This window comes from Lepisma saccharinum, chromosome 29 (genome assembly GCF_977018435.1).
Source record: "Lepisma saccharinum chromosome 29, izLepSacc3.1, whole genome shotgun sequence".
NCBI classification, from domain to species: Eukaryota; Metazoa; Arthropoda; class Insecta; order Zygentoma; family Lepismatidae; genus Lepisma; species Lepisma saccharinum.
This window is the reverse complement of record NC_139257.1, coordinates 33395090-33418419: the sequence shown is the minus strand read 5'-3', so window position 1 is coordinate 33418419 and position 23330 is coordinate 33395090. Positions and strand designations below refer to the sequence as shown.

Genomic DNA, 23330 nt, shown 5'->3' with positions numbered 1-23330 from the left:
CATAGCAGTACTTATTCATCTTATACTTAATTTTAATGATTTGTGTTTCTTCAGTGGCTGAAATTTTTTAAAATACTTTTTTTTAAAGCAGCCAGGTAATTAATTTTAGTGATTGTTGTTCTTTATTTTATGTTTTCAGACAAAACACAATGTCTTTTACTTTAACTGTTGTAATATTTTAAACTCTATCTTTTGTAACTTACATTCCATCTCTTTGTATTATTGGCCCTAGGTAGGGATGTGAAGTTTTCATTTTAATGATAGCACCAAAAAGTAAAGGAAAGCAAAATAAAGTATTTAAAATGTATTTGGGTAGGTTAAGGAGGCAAGTTTTCAGTGTTTCGGGATCGGAATTTTCCACTTGAACGCGAAATATACCAATATAAACTCAGAATAACATTTCTTCTATTCAAAAAGAACTACCTAAAGTGCTATTACGTAGATCTGTCATTTCTAGTCTACCTAGTAAAAGTTTGATTCAAAAGAGATTGTCACACTTCATTTCTTGCAGTTTGTCGCAGATTGACTGACGGTGTTTATCCTCATCCAACTAACTAACTCCCTAGCCTTCTTAAACCCGAAGGTTCATGGCTGCAGCAACACAGGCCTTCCATCTGTCCCTATCTTGAGCAAGATCTATATACTCTTATTTCCCTTAGGTCCATCTCAACGTTGTCCCTCCATCTTCGTCTTGGCCTTCCTACAGGTCTCTTACCATCAGGTTTCCCAACAAGAATCCTGTAAACTCCCCTTTCCTCTCCCATTCGTGCCACATGGCCTGCCCACCTAAGTCTTCTTGATTTAATTATTCTAATAATATCTGGACATGAATACAAATTATGTAGTTCTAAATTATGTAACCTTCTCCACTCACCTGTCTTCTCATCCCTTTTAGGTCCAAAGATTTTCCTAAGGATCTTATTTTCAAATACTCTCAATTTATGTTCCTCTTTCAATGTAAGGGACCAAGTTTCACATCCATATAATACAAGGCACGTCCAGAAAGTAAGTTCCGTTTGGTAATAAAATTAAATTGTGTACAGATATAGAAAAGTTATTTATTGCACAAAATTCTACAACTCTTAAACTACTTTTCCACATAACTGCCGAAATTTTGCAGGCATTTGTCATAGCGTGGCACAAGTTTTTGTATACCTTCTTCATAGAAATTTGCCGCCTGTGTCTTCAACCAGTTGGAAACAGTTTCTTTCAGCTCGTCGTCATTGTTGAAGTGTTGACCGCCAAGGAAAGACTTGAGATGTAGCGACTTTCATCTGTTCTTACATCTCAAGTCTTTCCTTGGCGGTCAACACTTCAACAATGACGACGAGCTGAAAGAAACTGTTTCCAACTGGTTGAAGACACAGGCGGCAAATTTCTATGAAGAAGGTATACAAAAACTTGTGCCACGCTATGACAAATGCCTGCAAAATTTCGGCAGTTATGTGGAAAAGTAGTTTAAGAGTTGTAGAATTTTGTGCAATAAATAACTTTTCTGTATCTGTACACAATTTAATTTTATTACCAAACGGAACTTACTTTCTGGACGTGCCTTGTACTACAGGCAAAATTACTGTTTTGTATATTTTAACTTTTAGTTTCTTAGATATTAAACGAGAAGACAAAAGTTTATGAAGAGAGAAGTAACATGCATTTCCTGAATTAAGCCTACTTTTTATTTCCTCTTTAATATAATTTTCATTTGTTAATATTACTCCTAAGTATTTGAATTTGGGAACTGGTTCAAACGAGTTGTTACCAGTAATTAGATTTTGATTATTCCCTAACACTTGGTTTCGGCCTGTAAGCATATATTTAGTTTTCTCTTTGTTAACTTTAGCAGTTTTGAAAAATATTTTAGCATTATTCTTAATTGTATTCACATCATCCCCCAGTAAGTCTACATCATCTGCATATGCTAACAACTGAGTCACACCATTTAATTTTAGTCCTTCTTTAGTTTCTTTTACCTTCCTAACAGCATATTCTAAGGCAAAATTAAAGAGCAATGGAGATAATGCATCTCCTTGTTTAACCCATCATGAATCATGTTTATCCTCATCCTGAAAAGGAATTTGCTCGGTGATTTTCCCAAAAGGGAAGTTTTGTAGGAAGGGGAAAATTTTCAGGGAGAAGCATCTGTTGTTGCACGGGAGGGGGTTTGATGGTGTATATGTGTGTGTACACAAAACGGTATTTTAAGGTCCCAGAGGGATTTTTTGGCGTTAGGGAAATGTGATATTTAGAGACCGGATGTTAGGCAAAATGCCTATTCGTTCCTGTTAGAGATATGATGAAAACGAATGTTTCGAAGGCCAAAGGGGAGGGATTAGCTTCATTTAAAGGCAATTTAATTTTGCCTATTTCATACGATATTGCCTATATTATTTCATAAATGCCAGATATTGCCTATTTTAGGCATTTTCTTTAAAATTGGGACATGACTGAACTCTGTGCATACAATTTCCTGTTCCCAGGATTAGTTTCTGATGCTTCCAAGAAATTTAAAAATAACAGTTAGCGAGTTATTGCAGCTAATAAGGACTTGGACAAATTAAGGGCAATTCAACAAGTTCTGAAAGCTGAAAATATACAAACTGAGTTAGATCTACATGTTCTCGCGTGCTTTAAGTATGCTCCGGTAACATCTGTGGAGGTTGAAAGATCTTTTTCAATTCTAAAACATGTGTTGTCCGATCGCAGACATAACTTGTCCGTTGATCACCTGAAGAAATACCTTGTACAATTAGTGCTTCTTATTCAGAGACTGCCAAACCGTACAGTACAAACTTGAAATGCATTTAAACAGTTTCTTAGTTCGAACTGCTGTGTGGAATATATAGTGTAAATTTTTTAACTGGAATAACCCTGTGTGCAGTGATAAAGTGTATATTTAAATAATTTGCGTACTGGTTGGAAGTAGCCAACAATTTCTTTTGTCAGACTATTGTGTGTAGCCATTATACAATGGAAAATCTTGGGCTGACGTGACTCCTGTTTGCAGTGATTTATTAAGTACAACATTGGACTGCTGTCTCTAATGATGAGCTCCTGGTTTATTTTAAGCAAGTATAAAGAATGTACAGGTAAGTCTTTATATTATTTAAACACCTATTACTTTTTGTGTCTATCTTCATTATTTTGAGTTAAATTTCATTGCCTTTTTTATTGCCTATTTGTATTTTAATGCCTATTTTACTGCCTATTTTGAAAATTATAAGTGCTTATTTGCCTGCCTATTTTATATGTTTTTAATGCCTAAACATCCGGTCTCTAGTGATATGTATGACTGTTCAAAAATTTGGATGATATCATTCAATAAACATTTCATATTTATTGGCTGATGAGTTGAAATAGTCTTCCATTTTGAAAAAATTTGGCCATTTCCCATGAAGAGGTAAGTCTTAAATTAATTATTTTTTGTCAAACTAAAATTTGTCTCAATTTTGCAGAACTAAAATAATGTGAAAATTTTAAGCATAGAAGAAACAGTAAAATTGCATGTAAAAATAACTCAGATTTTAAATTAATAATACCAAATTGCAGTAAAAAATAACTAAATTTAAGCAAAAATAAAACTAAAACTTAATGTCCCTAGCACTCGGTAAAGATGCATGTACAGTACATCAAAACGTTAATCATTTTCAGTGATTCAAAAATTATTAAAATTAATTATAAGCATAGCAGTATGTTTCTCAAATTAAAGGTAAAGTTCTGCCATGCATATAGCACAGTGCCATTAAGGCACATTTAGCAGAAACTATGATTTGTTAGTTTAGGCATTGTTAGATTGACCAGGTCAACATTTCTTGACTGAAAAACCCATTTTTGTAATTTGTTTAAATTTACCTGCTTAGACCATCTTGTAAGCTACACAGGAGAATATTTTCATCTGCAATGAATTATCTCTTGTCTACACCTGCCCATTCAGTCTTCCCCGCAGTAGAAATGGTGTGGTTACACCATGCTCCACTCCGGTGTGGTTATCACAGCATGCTACAATGCCAGGGCATGAGGTTCTAATTCCAGCCTCGGCATGGGTGTTCTTTGCACGTGTTCCTTCATCAATTTCATATCAATCATCATCACGATTAGTGTCAGAAAATGATGTAAAATAACAAAAATCAACACCATGCTCCATGTGCCTCTACATCCAAATATCTAGTGGTGAGAGGCTGAGTGAAACCCAGATTTTGCTAATGTAGAGACATTAAAAATAATTCTGCATGGATTCACATGGGGAATTCAGCTCCCTCCTTCCCCTCTCATGGTAGGGGAGGAGCGACGTAGCAAGGGGTGGGCAAAGTGGGCATCTGCCTGGGGCGAAGGATGTGAAATATTTTCACCCATTCTTTACCCTCCTCCCCTTTTTCCCTAGGGGTTGGGGGTGACAGGAGCTTTCTCTTTTTGGGCCTCTACCGGGTATCGAATTTTTCCCACCTTGTCCCCGCATGAACCCGAGACCTTCACCCTTCCTCTGAACCCCTATCGTTATTGGGTCTCGAACTTGGGAGGGGATGTGATACAGGGAAGGAGAAGAAATCCAAACTCTCTCACTCTCTTAAGTCATTTCTCGTCCCGACCCAAACAAACAAAAAAAAAAAAAAAAAAAACACTCCGGGAATCGAACCCTCTTCCCTCCCTCCCTCCTCTCACAGCCGACCTTCTCTTCCTCGCGATGCCCCGGTTTGGCACCCTGGATACTCGCCGGTGAAATATGAAGAGCCCTCCATCTAATCTTGTCCCCCCCCCCCAAATTGTGCATAGAATAGGGAAGTGCTATATTTCGGGGTGGTAACTTTTTTTTCGAAAAAGGAAAGGGGAGGCACATAGCGGTTCGTACCTTCATTCTTTTTTGGGAGCCTTATTGATAGGAATACCACTATTCAGTTTTCTATGTATTTGCAACAGAAAAAAAATGTGAACAGCATGAAACACAATCCTTAAGAACATTTCTCCTACATTATTGGGAGAGGGGGAAGTATATTTTGCAGCACTATTATTACAAACATACTTGTGACTGATTCAAAATCCAATGTTGAGTATTGTTCAATGTTGTAGTTCAAATATGAATGACCATTTGTGGCCTGTGCTTTTATGAAAACCATTTCTCTGGTAGATTGTGGGTTAAAATATCCGGTATCCGTAATGGAAAGGATTTCTGAAAATATTGGATGCTCTAGTTATGAGCTTTTGTCACTGAATGATAAAGAGCTATCACCAGTGATTTAATTACTCTGTATCAGTGGTTCTCAACCTTTTTCAGTCCGGGACCCACCTTGAAGGGTATGACACGTCATGGAACCCATAAGCATGGGTGCCTGCAGAAGTACTTGTAAGATTTTGCACCCAGTTTATAATCATATTTTTGCTTTCAAGTACTTTTAAGAAGCCCATGTTTACGCTTGTTTAAATAAATCTCACACTTCATTCTAGAAAAGTAAATACGTAATTCAAGACTAATTTATTCTAGTCTAACTGTCCTCCTCCGTGCCCTTTGAGCTCCTACTGCGAGACAGCATGGGTTCGAGTCCACCTGGGTTCAGCCTGTGTATAGGACCAGTGACAACCTGCCATTGTGAGGAAATTGGGGAGCTACGAGTGAGTATCGTAATCCAGTATCGGAAATCTCCTATAACAGATGAGGATTCGACGTGCTGACCCCAAGTCGCCCTATTACTGGTTGAAGATCTTCACACCTCTAGGTAGGATTGTGGGAGGGAGATGGGCCAAGTCCTTCCAGGGCTGTCGAGCCACGGATTATTATAACATCTAACTGAACACACATGCTGAAAATGAAAACATTATTTTTACTCACCGAACTAACATAAATGTAGAGTGTAGACTACGTACAACACAGGTTGAATTTAAATGTAATAGTTGTTAAAAGACAGTAAACACATTTTGAAGCCCGACTTTGCAACCCACCAAAGGCCCTCTCAGGGACCCAGCAGTGGGTCACACCCCATAGGTTGAGAAACGATGCTCTATATATTAGGAAATTGCTACATATAAAGAGTGAGCAAATTTTTATATGAACAGGGTCAATAAATTTAGTAACAGTGTGTTTTATACCGTGTATATTGATGCTACAAGCTGTTTCAACTGTATTAGTGAGAATGTATTATTAATTGCAGGAAGGTATAGAAATTATGGCTTTACCGGAATCCAATAATGTAGGTTAAATTGTATCTTTTGCAAATACACGTTCTACACATCACTGCCGGAGCAGTTACATTATTTAAGCTGTAAATGAGAAATTTCAGTATTCTACATAGGCCAATACTTTTATAGACTCCACTGATGATAAAAATGTTTATCTAAATATTCCACTGCGACCATATCGTACATATATTAAATCTTCTACAGTTTTATTTATTTTAAACATATGAAATAATCAGAATATTAAAATATCTGCTATTTTCCCCAATTATGTATTTTCTACTCTGCGATAGTAGTACAGTATGTGGCGATTTTTTGCACACCCTATGAAATATCGAACTCCAGGAGACTATCAAACTGTATTTTTGAACTGATATTTTCCGAAACCAACAAGTACTACCTATCTAGTTTTTTGTTATTTTACATCACATTTCTAGCTCTTGGGTTAATCACAATGATCGAACCTCCAGATTTGTATTGCATTATTCTGACCACGCTGCCGCAGAGGCTAATACTAACAAATACCAGTTTTACTTTATGAATATTTTGAAAAAATATTGTACTGAATAGTAATGGATGTTGTGCAATAATTTAGTTTCACTTTATTTATATTGAACAGACACTTATAAGGGTAAGTCTTGAAAAAATAAGAATATCAACTTTCTGTTTAAATAAAATATATACTTTATACTTAAAGATTTAAAAACCCACAATACTTATTATGGCCATTCGATCTAAAACATTCTAACTTGAACATGTCATGTACATTTAGAGGAAAAAAAAATTAACAGCATTTGTTGGAAGTTCATTCTTGATCTCAAGTGATATATATATTTGTGTCACTGTTCACAGTTTAACAGCTTATGCGCTGGATTTTTTGAAACATCATTACACATTACTCACTTTAAAAACACTACCAAGATACGTTCTTTTTATCATTACAAATAAACATTCAGAAAAATAAAATTTAAAAAAAGTAATTGGAATACAGGTCTTGAGAACAAACATCCACACTTTCTTATATATTCGCACACATACTCTTCAGAAGAGTTTAACAGTTCACTAAACACAATGGACTATTATTTCCTTAGAATGTAGTACTTCATTAGCTAATTATGCAGTCTTAATGACTATGACCTGTTTCATTTTTTGTTAAAAGTTTGAAAAGCTGTCTTTATGGAGGCAAGAAACATGGAAATGTTTCACTTTCAGTGTTACGGCTTTGTTAGAAGAACCTGGAATTCATAAATTGTAGTCCTTTTCCAAAGAAATGGCATATTTCATCTTGATTCACAACACTGGCTGTCTCTCAATATGAGAGAAACACTTTTCTTTGTTTCATGTAAATACAGTACTTTCACTAAGACACTTCAATTCATTTTTTAACAACCATATTGTAACGTAACAACACACACGCACTGCACATGATCATGATCTTCATTACACACTGATTGGTTTTGTAAATTCTCTCTTACACTTTTCATCTATTTTCCCAACAGCCTTCGATTGGAACCATCCACACATGCTACAATCTTCAACGCTTTTATTTGTCCTATTCTTCCGTCTTGCTGTCATTTCTTTTTGAGCTGACTACAAATCCATTCTAAGCCTTGATACAATCTGAAAGGCAATGAAAAGAAAATTATATAGAAGTCTTAATTTGCACCATATAAATGTTGGTTAATTATGAAATTCCATGAAGCATATTTCACATTCATGTCTTACACGTGATAAACATTTTAAATGAAAACAGAATGTAAAGCATAACTCACACCACCAGTGGCGTATATAGGAGTCACATCACTGAGAAGCAATTCTAACCTACACTTGCTCGGGTTTCTTTAAGTCTGCTTTATGCACAGATAGGGGCTAATCGGAATTGGAGCTACAGTTTAAAGTGGGATCCAAACCACCATGTGGCTGCACCAGCTATCGAACCCGAGACAACAAGGCGATGACGTTACCACTGATCTATGGGAGAGGCTAACCTATGCTTGCACGTTTTTTGTAAACAATATTAGCACTGTGAACAGGAAGCAAGCTGACTTACATTGTAGAGATTGGAGTATTGTTTTCCAAAAATATGGGTCCAGGTCTGGAATAGATATTATTGTATGTTGTATTCTCCCATTGCCATGGTAACTGAAGGATAAAATATGAGAAGTAAAGTGAATAAACAAAGAAAGGAAAACCTATTCTTTAAAAGGGTCCTGGATTCGATCCCCTTTGAAGCATATTGCATAGTGGATCAGGTCTAAATTTAAATTGCAAGTTCAGTTCCGATTAGTCTATCACGAGCTTAAAGTGGGTTTAAATCAAACTTTCTCGAGCCCATTAAACTTTGTGATAAAAGACGAGAACATCTGAGTCTTCAGAAACGTTAGGCATAATAATATATCCAAAAACCTGGCAGTTGGGAAGGGATCCACACCTGCACACCACATGCCAACATTTTCACAGAGGTAATTTTACGATTTTTTTTTGGCACGCAAGCTTTCACCACATTCTTTGGCTTCTTCAAGAGGTTCGACGTAAAGGTTAAAAAAGGTGGTCAGACACAGAAGGGTCTATACTAGGGATGGGCCGATATGAAATTTTGGCCGATACCTATAAAGAACCGATATAAAATTTACCGATAACCGATATTCTACCGATCCGATATAAAGTTAGAAATGGTCCTTGAAGAACCTGAAATGTTCATTGATCTGCTTAATAAAAGTGTGTTTCGAGGTGACAACAGTGCAAAAGAAGTTAAATATTTAGACAATGACTTTTTTTAGAAAGTAGGGCATCAAGATTGTCCATAAAAATTACAACCAAATGGCAGAATTTTGCACTAAATTATAAGATATTTATCGATATATCGGATCGGTAAAATAATCGGTAATTTTACCGATAAACCGATATACCTACATCGGCCGATACCGATAGAGTACCGATTAATCGGTCCCATCGCTAGTCTATACTGACAGGTTTAACATTTTAACCAAGTCGTCAGACATGAAAGGATAAAAAGTGTGACGGGGTAATTGCAATCTTGCCAAATGGTTAAAAAGACAGTAGTTGGTCTGTTACAGTGTCAACCTTTCTGTGTGACTACCTATTTTTAATTCTTCTTTGCAGTCCCTGAACAGAGGGTGCGCTTGGCAGTTTACGTCCAAAAACAGGTCTCACCCAGATCACAAGACTAAGTGGAGCCTTTACCATCAAGAAATAAACTTCCCAGCCATGGGCATCGCCAGAAATTTTTGCAGGAGGGGTCGGGCAAATGATAAAAGTTGAATAGTAGAAAAATAATATTATTACCACAGTTATAAAATGATGTTATACAATAATAAATATTATATTAAACTAACAATTGTTCAAGAAAAGGCTTTTAATGTTAGGATTTTTTTTTCATAAAGTTTGTTTTGTGACCTCTCACCTACAACTGTAATTTTTAGAGTTTTGAAAACTGTAGAACCATTTGTTCTTTGGAAGAAATGGTAGAATATAACCTTGTTTGTGTATTTTCAACTCGATGTTTTCCGACCAATGCATTTTTACTTTGATTATTCTCTTCGAATACTACCTAAATGAACTTTTTGTCTGTTCTTAACAATAAGAGTAACACACTTTCGACTATCTTGTATCTTTAAATGAACAGTGTCAAATTCCAGGAGGGGTCCATCGACACCCCCCCCCTTTCCCGATGCCCTTTCACCATAGCCTGATAGTCTAATCACCTAATAAAAAGGGCCCGAGTAAGAAGGAAGCTGGAAAGAGCAAATGACACCTGCGATCTTCAGCGGATGTAAAAATCTGCTGATACGAATTCTTCCGGAATTGCAGGAAAGATAATGCAAACACAGCTTTATGCTCAAACCACAGCCGAAAGTTCGAATTTCATTTAAATAGCTAGAGAATACTTTCTTCCCCCAGTTGGTATCTGAAATCTACCGCGTGCATGGTCGTAGCCTCGGAAATACACAAGCAGTTGAACTAAGAAAGTTATGGCGTGAATAGTTGTTGCCTCAGAGTTGGATTATCGACCCGCACTAAAGGAGTTACAGCGAGGATAAGTGCGCTATCGAATTTTATTTCAGGAGAGTTTCATCAATGGATCGGCAAGTCGATCTTCACATCGAGATATACAGGTAATGAATGTTCCTAAATCCTTGTCTATCATTCTCCCACACCCCTGCCAGACCAGTCAATTGAAGTGTTTAAATTTAATCGTTGAGTGTAGTTCTTATTTCACAGGGCAAGCCCCTTGCTTGGTCGAGTGTTGACGTAGCTCCTCCAAGCTATACCCCCCCCCCCCTCCTCTTACAATACACCTCTCGCAGCCAATTAACTTCGAATATCAGGATTCCACATAGCCTATCAACGATCCCTAAATCTAAACAAATTGGTGTTTATATGGTACAAAGAAACCAACACACTGGTTAAAAGTCCAACAATTCAACATAACTTTTTTGACCTTTAAGAATTCACCTTTTATCATGTCCAATCTCCTGAAGAAGCCACAGAATGTAGTGAAATCCAACAGTTATCCCTTCTGCTCAAATATGTACGACACTACCACCAGTTTCACAATGTCGAGAAAGAGGTGGGAACATTAGGTACTTGTGCCACTGTAACACTTGAAATTCATAAAACATCAGAAACAAATTTTCGATGCCAGCTGTTCAGCACAATTATGCTATTTTGTTATTGGAGAGGATTTTCACTGCCATTTACATGTGTTCTTGTGTTTCCATATAACTTATCTCAACAAGTACAGTCATGGATACTTTTGGATTATAATAATATCACTGAAAGTCAATGCGTTTGTTACAATCCAGAAGTGTCCGTGACTATACAACAACTATAAAGGGAAAACATATACCACATTATACATTCAATCTTCATGATCCCAACATACCAAAATATTACAAAATTTTCCTCAATTTTAAATGTTACCGCATTTTAAGTTTTTCAGTTTGGTCCCCCGAAAAACATAAAATCGAGGTTGCATTGTACATGTTCTGTATGCAAAGTTTTCCAGAAAAAAATTAGGAGATTTTTCTTTCTTTTCATTTTAAAGTAAAATTTCTTCCAAGCTATGGGAAATTGGAGGAGCACAAGGAAGTTTCAAGGAGCCAGTAACCCAACCTGTCCTAATTAGGTCCCTGTGTATTACGTGTTCTGAGAGTATTACAGTACACCTGTTTCACACAATCCAAAATAGTTCCTTACACACTCCCAGATATCATAAAACAACACAAACATTGATTGTGGAACAGGTTTGCTACACTTGAAAACATGTTTACTCTGTCAGTATCTCTATGCGGTTTCAAGGACAAACGTTGACATTCAACAATGATACATACCCTTCACCGGTAAGTGCACAACAAGATTGTATCTGCCATTTGTGTTTTTTTATGGAAGTGAGGTCCAACTGCTTGCTAATTTCTGCTGCTGACATCGAGCCTTTCAAATCTTGCTTGTTGGCAAATATAAGCACTGCTGCCTTGGCCAGTTCTTCATGTGCCAGCATTCTATACAGTTCTTCTCTTGTAACTGCCAGTCGCTCTCTATCTGTTGAATCTATAACCACTATAACAAACTGAAATAAAAATACTATAGTTAATTATCTTTATCTTAGTCGCACGTACAAAATTTATAGAACTATTAATACACTGTAGTCTTTCAACTTGAGTAAAAATTGAATGGCAGACTTAATGCAGCAATCCAAAATGTTGGTTTCTTCTGAAGCTTGAGTGTAATGAAACTACTGTAGTTCTTAGAATCTAAGGTGCAGGTTTTTGTCAGATTTTAAACGTCCAAAAATCAGGTGCACCTTAAATTCGATGGCATCTTCGATTCGATGTATATACTACAATATACGTATTTCATGCACATACAACATAGAATCTACTGCAGTCTCTAATACCGGTAGTTACAAAGAGTAAATATTTTTTTTTCTTAACTCTCCTTAAAATTGCCGGTAGCTGCAATACAACAATCAACATTTCATTTTCCTGATAAGAAAATGCTCAACGAAATTTTTCCCCTTTAAATTTGCTGTGTTAGCACAACAATGAACATTTTACAACAAATAGTCATTCAATTGTTATCAGTTTCGTAATCGGGAAAGCGCAGGAGATAGAATATTGACTACATACCGGTAGTCAGGTTTCGTTGACGGGATGCACTTGTAGTAAGGTACCGGTAACAGGATAAATATGGAGAAGGAAAAGCAAAATAAACAAAAAATTGTAAAAACAGAAGTTACCAATGTTGCAAGGTTAAGTACAGTATAGATATTTGTAAACAAATAAACATGTACCCTATAAATGTTTAAATAAACACTGCGAAGGTTAAAATATGAACGTCTTTGTGCATATTCCTGCACCTTAAATTTAAAGATTTTTTTTCTGAAAAAATTAGGCGAAAATTCAGGTGCGCCTTAGATTCAATGGAGTCTTCGATTCGAAGAACTACGGTATTAGCAATTTATAGATATTTACTAAAGGAAATTGTGAAACTGAATAGGAAGAATGGAGCATTAATTCGTCATATGAGAACCAGAGGAACGTAACTCCAAAAATGCTGTTTTCAGTTTTGTTTAAATAAACTCTGAAGAACTCTATTAGGAGTCAGAACGATATATATCCTCTTCTAATCCTTAGCAGTAAGGTGGAGTCACGTATATCCAGTTTACTGGCTCTTTTTAGGAGTCAGACATATTCCCTAGAATACATTGCTTCCTCTCCTGTAAATTTGATAAATTGGAGTTACAGTCCAGCCAGGGATACTAGCCAATTTACCCTATGCCTATATCTTGGGATACCCTACCACCAGGGTGGATAAAATCATGATTTTTATTTAAAAAAAAAAAAACGTTTTTGATGATTTTTTTTTAAAATTTAAATCACAGTTTGTGACTTAACATGTATAAATTTACTTGTATGTTTTTGAGCACAGTACATATAGATATATGCTTTTTTATGTGAAAGGTCTTTTCTGGTAAACACTCCTGTAAAAAGTTTGATTAAAAGAAAGAAAAAAATATATGTAAATAACTTTTCTGCTTCTGATACTGCATGTACGAACCTACTTTGGAAAAATTTGTTAAGTGTTAATAAAACTAAATAATAATTTCAGTAACTTTTCTTCCAGTAAAAATAAAAACTGTTTTCTTATGCTCATCTTTTATCACAAACTTAGAAAAAATTGTACATAAGTAATGCATTGTGAAAGTAATCTGTTTACCTTGGTACTGTCTTGGCTTGTTTATGTTTATATTTTGTTTATTTTATTTTATCTTGATTCGTGTGTTGTTTTTAACACCAGGGCACTGTTTTACTGTTGTGTCTATCTGGTTTAAAATGGCTTCTGCTGTACTGGAAATTGCAATAAATAAAAAAATAACCGTAAACTATAGGAAAATAATTCTACAATGCAAGCAATGCGTACATACAAGAAAAACTATAAAACATTTTGTATGTATTACATAATTGTAACTTTCCAGTCTTTGTAACTGAATTTTAGTATTTTTTTAATGATAGCTTGCAAAATAATATCTTGTTTATTTAGTGCTTATGATAATTCCACTATTTATAATTTGACATGATTAGTATTTTTTGTACATTATTTTACATTCAATATTTGCTACTTTTGCCTATGAAAATTATCGAGTTTTAAAGCAACAGAAATTGAGTGTCCTTACTGTTTACATATCACATTTTGTTTTCATATGAGCTTCACCACATCAGTACATGTATTTTTCCCCCATGCTTTTCCTCTGAAAATATTAGAATAAGAGCCTAATAAACACCAATGAATGATTCTGAGATTAATGTACTTTTACTGAAAGTGATTCTGATATCTACAAATTACTTATGTGCATTACTTGAAAAATTATTTCTTTAAAGTGATTTAAATCACAGATTAAAAAAAAAAATTAAATCTTGATTTAAATCGACCAGATTTAAATAAAAGAACCTTGCCTACACTATAAGAAGTTCCATCCTAAACTGAATTTCCCGAGACACTACCTCTTCCTGTGTGTGTAGTAGTTGGTTAGCACCATAGGCGCGACCACAAATGTTTCTCTGGAGGAGGCAAGTACCAGGATAAACGTACCAATAATAATAATAATAAAACATGAATAATGGCATTATTATTATTATTTCTACTACTACTAGTGGTAGTAGTAGTATCAAAGACATTACTATCCTTTTAAATTACAGAAAAAGGGGGTAGAAGTCTGTGCCAAAGCATTTGTTTGGAACAAACGATTTGAAATATTTTTTTCAGCACCGTCAATTTCACATTAGCTAATAATGGAAAACAAGCACACAAACTGTATTTTTGAATGGCAGTGATATGCTTTCCGAAGATAATTCTTTTTGTACATATAACAAGTATAACTTTCATGTACAACATGTTTTACACATATGGAACATGGAGCGACATAAAATAAGACAACACATATGCAACATGCTAACACTAAACTGTATACATATTCTAAGTTAATTCAATACATATATACAACACACATTATTTAAAAACATTACAGAAAACAATTATATTGCAAGCGAAGCGAACAAGAACATTCTTAGATCCAACTTTTGCAAATGAAAGCAATATTGATTTAATAGGATGCCAATAATTTCACTGGACGCCATGGCATTCTCTCTCACACGACTTCTTTTCATTTAGATCATTCAGCGACCATGGCCGACTCCCGCCGCCCCCTAGCTACGGCTCTGACTGACGAAAATGAGAAAAATTGCAAGCGAAGCAAGAAAATTTCACGAAATGTATTTTTATTTGCATAACATTTTAAATCGAAAGGGGTAATTGCTCCTCTGTGCCCCCCCCTTTTACAGTTGCCCTTGGCCATCAATGTTTGTCCCCCCTACAATTGGTTAGCACACAGAATTTGTAGTAAAATCACAGGTCTGTCATAGGCTCAATACCCACCATCGGCAAAAATAAATTTGTTCACCTGAAGATGACAATAGACAATGTCCAATTATTCTTTGTAGCTAATCGGTGGTGATTTATTCATTCTAGTTTTTGGACTTTTAACCACTGTTATTTTTAACAATGTCCAATTAACATTGCATGCTAATAAGCATTCAATACTTCTAAAATTAGTGGCACGTAACACCATCAAAAGAAAACTAAGAAAATATATGTTGTTATAATTACATACCTCTGTATTGCTGTAATATGTACTCCATGCTGCCCGTAGGGATTGCTGACCTCCTAGATCCCACATAATAAAATGGATATTCTTCCATACTACTTCCTCCACATTAGATCCAATAGTAGGGGATGTGTGTACAACTTCATTCATAAGGAACTGATACAGAATTGTAGTCTTCCCGGCATTGTCTAGTCCTACCATCACTATTTTATGTTCTGAAACAGAAGAAAAAAAATATAAACTTACATCGCCACATGTTACCTACTTGCTAAATAAATAAGGAATACACATAAACCACAATACCAGAATTAAAAGCAAATTTAATTACTGAATGTGGTATTCTAGTTATTACAATGAAACAAAAGAGCTGATCTAATGGAACCGTCTGCAATGCACTGTCCAGTAAGAAAAAGGTCTTGTGCTGCCAACATTATAGAAACAGACTCGACAATGGTACAAAATTTTGCACGTTTGCTACTAATCAAAAGACAATATTAAAAAAAAAAAAAGAGCAAAAAAAAAAACTGTTTTCTTTGTTGCCGAAACTCAATAATCTCTGATAGGATGTATGAATACTTACTTCAATACACATGTTTTCAAATAAGCCACGCACTTGAAGTTGAAGGAAGGATCTTGAGGAAAAGGTTTATTTTACTCAATACCATTACTACAGCCCCTGGCCAAATTATTAGATGCACCTCCAAATTTTATCCAAATTTTAAAGACGTTATTATCTCGTCTAATTTTTTTGTTATTCTCTATTTCTTTTAATTATATTTTATTACATGAAATATTACACTGATTACATGTGAACCTTAACAAAAAACAACAATTACTTGATACATTAATAGTTACAAATATAATTTCTTACTGTGTTTCTTGAATATTAGATATACGTATAATATGTACATATGACTGGAAGTTAATTTTAATATTTGGTTGTGCCGCCTTTGGTCTTTATCAGTGCTTGGATTCGTCTTGGCATACTATCAATGCATGCTTGAACTGTCTCCTTCATATGAGGATGGTGATTCCACACTTGAATTATATTTTGAATTGCGCCAATTCTCGTCGTAATTGTTTGCTTTGCCACTTCTTCTTCCCTAGGTACCAAACATTTTCAATTGGGTTCATATCTGGAGAGTTTCCCGGCTAGAGCAAGATAGGGTCATTTTCACTCCGTAGAAACTGTTTTCTTGATTTTGCGGTATGTGGAAATTTTTCAGATAACTAATGGTGAATTTTGTATAATTTTCCCCTTCAAAACTATTATATAAAAAAAATTGTGGTGCGTCTAATAATATGGCCAGGGGCTGTAGTCATTCAATTTCGCCGCAGAAGCTTTGCTACTGCATTCCATAACCACCAATTTGTACACTAACCCTTCTTTGAATCATATTGTTTTGTCTTTTATTGGTAGGTTTAGGCATATTAGGGGGGAGGGAGGGAGAATCCTTCTCCCCTTTAATCCACGTAAGCTGGAACCAACAAAAACTAACATAGCACTACATTTGGAAAAGTAATTTTGTGTTGGTACTGGGTTATTTTGTGAAACATTTTGAAATAATAAAAATGCATTCATGAAACTTTCTAATTGACTTTTGGGCAGCATCTGAAGGTTTCACACAGTGCTGATTTTTCGTATTCCATATGTAATTAGAACAGCTCCAGAAGAGCTTTTCCTCCTTATCCCCGCATAAAGCGGCTCTGGGGTTCACCTAACCTCAAATCAATGGGTACCTGGGGGCAACGCTGGTTGGTAAAGGCAATCGGAGCGTGGTGATGATCACATCACCTCCAAAATGGCTGTGATCGAGAATGTGTGGGGCCCTACCCCCACATCCCCTAAATGTGTCTTCATGACACCTTGCTATCAGCAAGGGAAACTAACAGTAGAAATGCTAAAACTATTCTCCATCCACTGCAAGAATGAAGTTAATGTTAACATAACCACGTGTTCGAGACATAGTTACTTTCCTACGATTAAGTTCTAGTGTTTTGTTGCCCATGCAATATACTGACCATAGCTGTAGCATACAGCTCACAATATAAGGTACCAGAGCTTCAATATATCGGCTAAGTTGAATGGCATGGCTCTCTTACCTGCACTGTATTCCTACGTGCAGGCAGTGCCGGATCTACAAACTGCAAAACCCAGCAGTGTGGTGGAGCCCCCGATTCAAGTAAGCCTTTAGGGGGCCCTCAGCAAGATTTGTACATCAGGCACTGCGTGCAAGATTCCTGCACAGTTCAAATTGGAACAACAAATAGAATTTCAGAAGCCACGCATATTTGTTTAAATTGACTTCATTCTTACAGCGAACAGAAGTGTCAAGTAAACTTCAAGAATGCTGAAGTGAAATTATACAACCACGACAGTAATGAACATTGCTATACGCGAAAATTGTACGATGCTTCATGCATGCACAACTTCATTCAAGAGGCATGGTTATTGGTACATTAACTGTTATGGCCTATTGTCAACTTTCCTTAACATCGAGATTGCAATGATCTGAGGTGGCGACGTACATACTCAAGGGCACCAAGTTGCGAGTGTATAATGTCATGAAGATAGGAGTGTGACCAAGTAAACTAGAAGTACCCAAGCAATTTTTAGATATCTCTAATACCCGAGAGAATGGGCGTCGGCAAAGGGGGAGAGGGTCGAACAGGTTTGTCGACTCCCTGGAAATTGTCATCTTCCTTTCAACAGTAAAATTTCGGTATGGTCCCAACACCTGTCACTCGTTTCTTTCGTCATTTTTAACATTCGTACTTACGTTATCTGCATTACGAAAGATTCTTCAAGGTAGTATTTTGTTTTTTTCACGAAAATAATTTCAATTTGTGACATGAGGAGTAATTATTGATGTTCCTTATTTCGCTTCCGTAAGACACAATATGGCGAGACAGCTTGACTAGCGTGGTACATCATCATCGGGTATGCAGTGTTTCCAAACTTGTCAACCAAAAAATCCCCACGAACCATGCACGCTTAGCCCCCCACAAACAATTCACGGATAGCCCCACGAACCATGCACGGCAAGGTTAGGTTAGGTTTGGTTACATTAGGCAAACATAGTTAAAATTGTCATCTTCTTGCAAAAAACGGCGTGGTTGGAAACAGGGTGGTATTTTGTTTTTTCACGAAAATAATTTCAATTTGTGACATGAGGAGTAATTATTGTTGTTCCTCATTTCGCTTCCGTAAGACACAATATGGCGAGACAGCTTGACTAGCGTGGTACATCATTGGGTATGCAGTGTTTCCAACCTTGTAAACCAAAAAATCCCCACGAACCATGCACGCTTAGCCCCACAAACCATTCACGGATAGCGCCAATTCATGAATAGCCCCACAAACCATGCACGGCAAGGTTAGGTTAGGTTAGGTTCCGTTAGGTAAACAGTTAAAATTGCAATCTTCTTGCAACAAAAAAACGGCGTGGTTGGAAACACTGACAGGGAGTTAAGCCATCAAACATTCGCAACATTTGGTTCACGTAGTACAAGGAAATGAAAGGAACGACAATTGTGCGTCAGAGAGATATTTCTGTTCAAAAATAACATGATTTCCCGGTGAAACAGATTCCACGATGAAATTAAATACTTCCACGAACTTCCAAATGCTACAGAAACTCATTTCCGTAAGTAGTTTCTTGTGTAAAAATGAAGAAATCCGTTGGGACCGTATCGAAGTTTTACCATTCCACCTTACAGCTGCTACTATTATAGTTTATAAGAGAAATAAAGTTCAGTTAGTTATTATTCGAACAGACTAACGAAGTAAACAAAATACGTTACATCGAGAAAATTGAGTGTAAAATACAGGGACCAGCTTCTTGTTTTTTTTCATCTTCTGCCATTTAAATCTAAAATTTAATTTTCAAAGTAAAAATATTACACAAACCCTACGGATAAATTTCGTAAAGCTTTTTTATATTGGACGACGTGTGTATAAGTTAATAACGAAATAGAATAACTATACATTGATCTACATTAATTACTTAAATGTACGAGGGTTATTTTTTAAGTAAGGTCAGTTTTGCAATAAAAACGAAGTAAGTAGATGTTTTTTTTTTTAAAAAAAAACATTTATTTTCTGAATTTACATACACTTCTTTATTTTTCTACATAATTTCCTTGACGGTTTAAACATTTATTGTAACGAACTAAGAGCTTTTGGATACCCTCCTCATAGAACTCTGCCGCCTGTGATGATAGTCAGTTACTCACGGTCGTTTTCTCTTCTTCATCAGCGTCTAAACGCTTGCCGCCCAGGAAGGTCTTCAGTCGCTACAGCAAGGTCTGTTTGTGAATACTGTTTGAAATTGACGGTGAGCGTGCGAATGAGTGCGTATGTTTTTTTTAATAAAAACAAACGGCAGTGCTGGATATTCCCTCATTTGGTGGATACAGCAGAAAAGTATCCCAAAGGATACAATAATAAATTTAAATAAAGTTTATTTTGTTAGTTTATAATAGCTATTTTATAATAATAATTAATTAGTTATTATTTCTACTATTCAATTTATCAATTGTCTGACCCCCTGCAAAAATATCTGGTGACCCTCACGCACAAGAGATACCTTCGGGACACTTAATTGCACCCACCACCGTATTTGAAACCCTGGCATTGGAGAAGTGACGCTAGTGTCGCTAATTTAAGGGCAAGAGTGACAATTTCGCACCGGTTGTGCATTTATTTCAATATCGTTGGAATGGGCACTGCTACTAAAAAAAACACTTGACTATATAACCTTGACTCCATGTTGCAAGGTGATTATTAAGCTACACAACATGTTTGAAAAATATGATCAATAAGTATTTACAGAATCCCATGTATTCCTTATGTATCAAGTTACGGCTAATGAAATGGAAATTTCAACTTTTCCTTGCGGCAGATGCACCCAAGTATTTGAGACCGATTCTGGAAAGATTGTAACTGAAGGAACTGCAAAAAGTACTTGAGTTAGGTGCAGCATGAGTCCAATATATTTCATATGCATTTTGTAACTTACCCATAGCAGGGTGGATAATGCTGTAGTTTTGCGATCAATGGGATGTGGGTTCGACAGAACTGTAGATTCAGTTCCGATTAACCTACCTGTGCATGAAATTGAATAAAAACAAACTTTTTTTGGCTAGAGTATTTAAATTTCAATGCAACTTGTGATGATTCAGGACCTAGCTGTCGAAACTCCGCTAAACAAATACTAAATGCAATTATAAAGCTCTTACTGATTACCTGTGTAACCACTAAAATGAAATAAGTAAAATACTTGAATGACGTTTGTTATATAATATGAAGTTAATTTATTTCCGCTGAACTTACAAGAAGACAAATATTCCACTGGAATGTACCAGTTTTGTATAAACCGTGTACGCGATCATTATTATTATATTAATCAGAGACTTCCATTTCCATCAGCTGGATAACTACCTTTTTGTTTGCTTATAATTTAATTATTTTTGCATGATTTTCCTACGTAGAATAGATTTTTACAAAATACAAATTGTCATGGTCTTAATTAGAAATAAGCTAGATAATGAATGTATACCGTTGCGTCACATTAATATTTTTACGTCATCTCTCGGCTTTTTCATGTAATAACAACAATAACAAATGTCATTATGTTATTGTGATTTTTATTATTATATGCGGGACACTTCGTTAGCCTGCAATGACGCTTTCCAAAATATATTTCTAGACACGTGTTGACTCGTCGATAGTACGGAAATGTCAGCGGAACACAGGAAACCACAAAAGATAAGTTGAAACTTAGTTCCATATAGGCCTACAGGGTTGCATAAATGATGTTCCCAATTTGGCACGTGTAGGACTAAAGTTTAATGGAATCCAGGTGGGCCAAATTGGTACGAATGGTCCTCAAAAAGCTTTGTGGGTCTACGTTGTTCTCACGTCGTATTCCTGTGTAGCATTGGAGAAAACTGCTTTCATCGAAGATAGGCTTTACCCACGTTCACAAATTTGTCGCGTGCAACGACATTTCTGTATCAAGTTGCTGAATATCCATTGGGTACGCACGGAATTCGCAAGTGATATTCAAAATTTAAGGAAAGTGTGAAAAAAATCAACAGACCGACGCGAGATGAGGAAACAGTGAAGCTGCTCTGTGCAAGCTTCAGCTTGAGTCGATCTGGGGTTTACACAACCCGTGAAAATCACCCTTCTCACAGACAGGGTTGGCAAGGTAATATATTCGTTACGTTATATACGTAAATTACGTGTAATTTACTTCGCGTAGAAAACCTGTTTTTTTTTTTACGCAGATGTAAAAAACTAATTTTCTTTCGTAAATTAGTGATATGAAAACTAATTATATTACATTTTAAACTAAGTTTTTTTTAGATATTTCAGCACAAAATCGTTATTTTCTGAAGATTGTTTGCACAACCACCTCACGCTTACTAAGAGATTTTAAAAAATAGAACTGTTCTTTCACATATTTTTAAAAGTTGAGAAACCTGTTGATAATACGTCTTGCATTAGTAAGTACTTGTATTTATACTCGTAACATAAAACTATTAACGACAATTTATTTGGATTGGATTTAAAAACTTTAGGAACAGCTTTAAATTCCTTTTTCATACGTTATTATACACTTGCATAGGCTAATTATGATGTGACTGTCAATATGACAGTTTGTAAAATTACAATATACGAGCACATACACATTCGGAAGGAAAGATTCTTAAAGCCTTTTCTTTTCTGCCACTGCCAACTGCCATACACAACAATAACCATCGCAAAAAATATATTTCTTTTCAATTTTATATTTGATTGTAGTTTCTTACGTACTTTACGGTTGATGCGTTTTTTACGCATAATTTACGTGGCATGGAGAACCCCCTTTTTTAACGCGTTATTACACAACCCTGGCCACAGGCCATATGAGTCAGAGCAACGTGGCAGGAATTCGACTACAGGCTGAATGTACGCGAAGTTACAAAGTCCTCCTGTTTTCTCTAAAATCGCTCATGGCGGCGAACAGTGAATACATACTACGTGGCTGCAAAATACAGTGGCGTGCCCAAGGAGTGCTTCCCCCCCTGTCTCGAAAATCCTTACCACGCCAAAACCGGTGACATAACACCCCGTGAGGGCCAGTGTCTACCTATCGACTGCTGGCCTCACTCCCACCAGAAGTGGGCGATCATTCGTGGTGACTTGTGGTCAGCACGACGAACTCCAAGTAATTTTTCTAAGTTTTCTATCACCGGGATACGCTACTCATTCGTAACTCGCCGATTTACTCGCGGTGGTGGGTGACCACCGGTCCCATACACAGGACGAAATCTGAGGAAAGGTTGTTACGCTTCCCACGGGGGACTCGAACCTGCACGTGGGCCTCTCCGACGGTGCAGTGGTAGCGTCGTCGCATTGTAATCAAGGGATCCCGGGTTCGATACCCGGCGGAGGCACCTAGTGGTTCTGATCCCACTTTAAACTGTAGGTCCAGTCCCGATTAGCCTTACTGTGTATAAAGTGGACTTTAAAAACACAAAAACAATCAAATCGAACCTGCACGCGTTCTGTACCCGGAGTCCAAGCTTGCGCCGCGGTGCGGAACTCGGAGCACGCCACTGAACCAATAAAATAAATGAGTTTAACTTAATTCCCCACCCGTACCAATTTTGTGCAACTGGATTCCATTAAACGTAATATACCGGGTGATCCGTTTGAGATGTCAGAAAAGTAAACCTTTATACACAAGAGGTTAATGTACGTATCTCCCAGCAGCTTGTTGTAATATAAGCAGAAAGGATGTAAGTTTCGAATTCAGCCACATGGCGGCGCTAATGTGCATGGTAACAAAGGTGGTGATCACGTCACAACAGCGCACACAGTATGTCGTATGGTATGTGAAATTTTCGAGTATTAAATGCATGCTACTGCCGCCACGCAGTACCCCCACTCATTCGAAACTTACATCCTTTCTGCTTATATTAGAACAAACTG

The 23330-nt window shown here is 36.3% G+C and overlaps 1 protein-coding gene across 1 annotated transcript in view; it reads right to left on the bottom strand.

The window, feature by feature from the left end:
• Positions 1-6828: 6828 nt before the first annotated feature.
• Arl5 (ADP-ribosylation factor-like 5) overlaps positions 6829-23330 on the bottom strand; it is a 70832-nt gene continuing 54330 nt past the window's right edge. The window contains exons 3-5 of the mRNA XM_083114991.1: positions 15353-15561; positions 11517-11752; positions 6829-7782 (exon numbers count right to left, since the gene is read on the bottom strand). Of these exons, the coding sequence (XP_082971117.1) occupies positions 7734-7782; positions 11517-11752; positions 15353-15561 (494 nt within the window). The 3' untranslated portion in view covers positions 6829-7733. The remainder of the gene's footprint in view (positions 7783-11516; positions 11753-15352; positions 15562-23330) is intronic.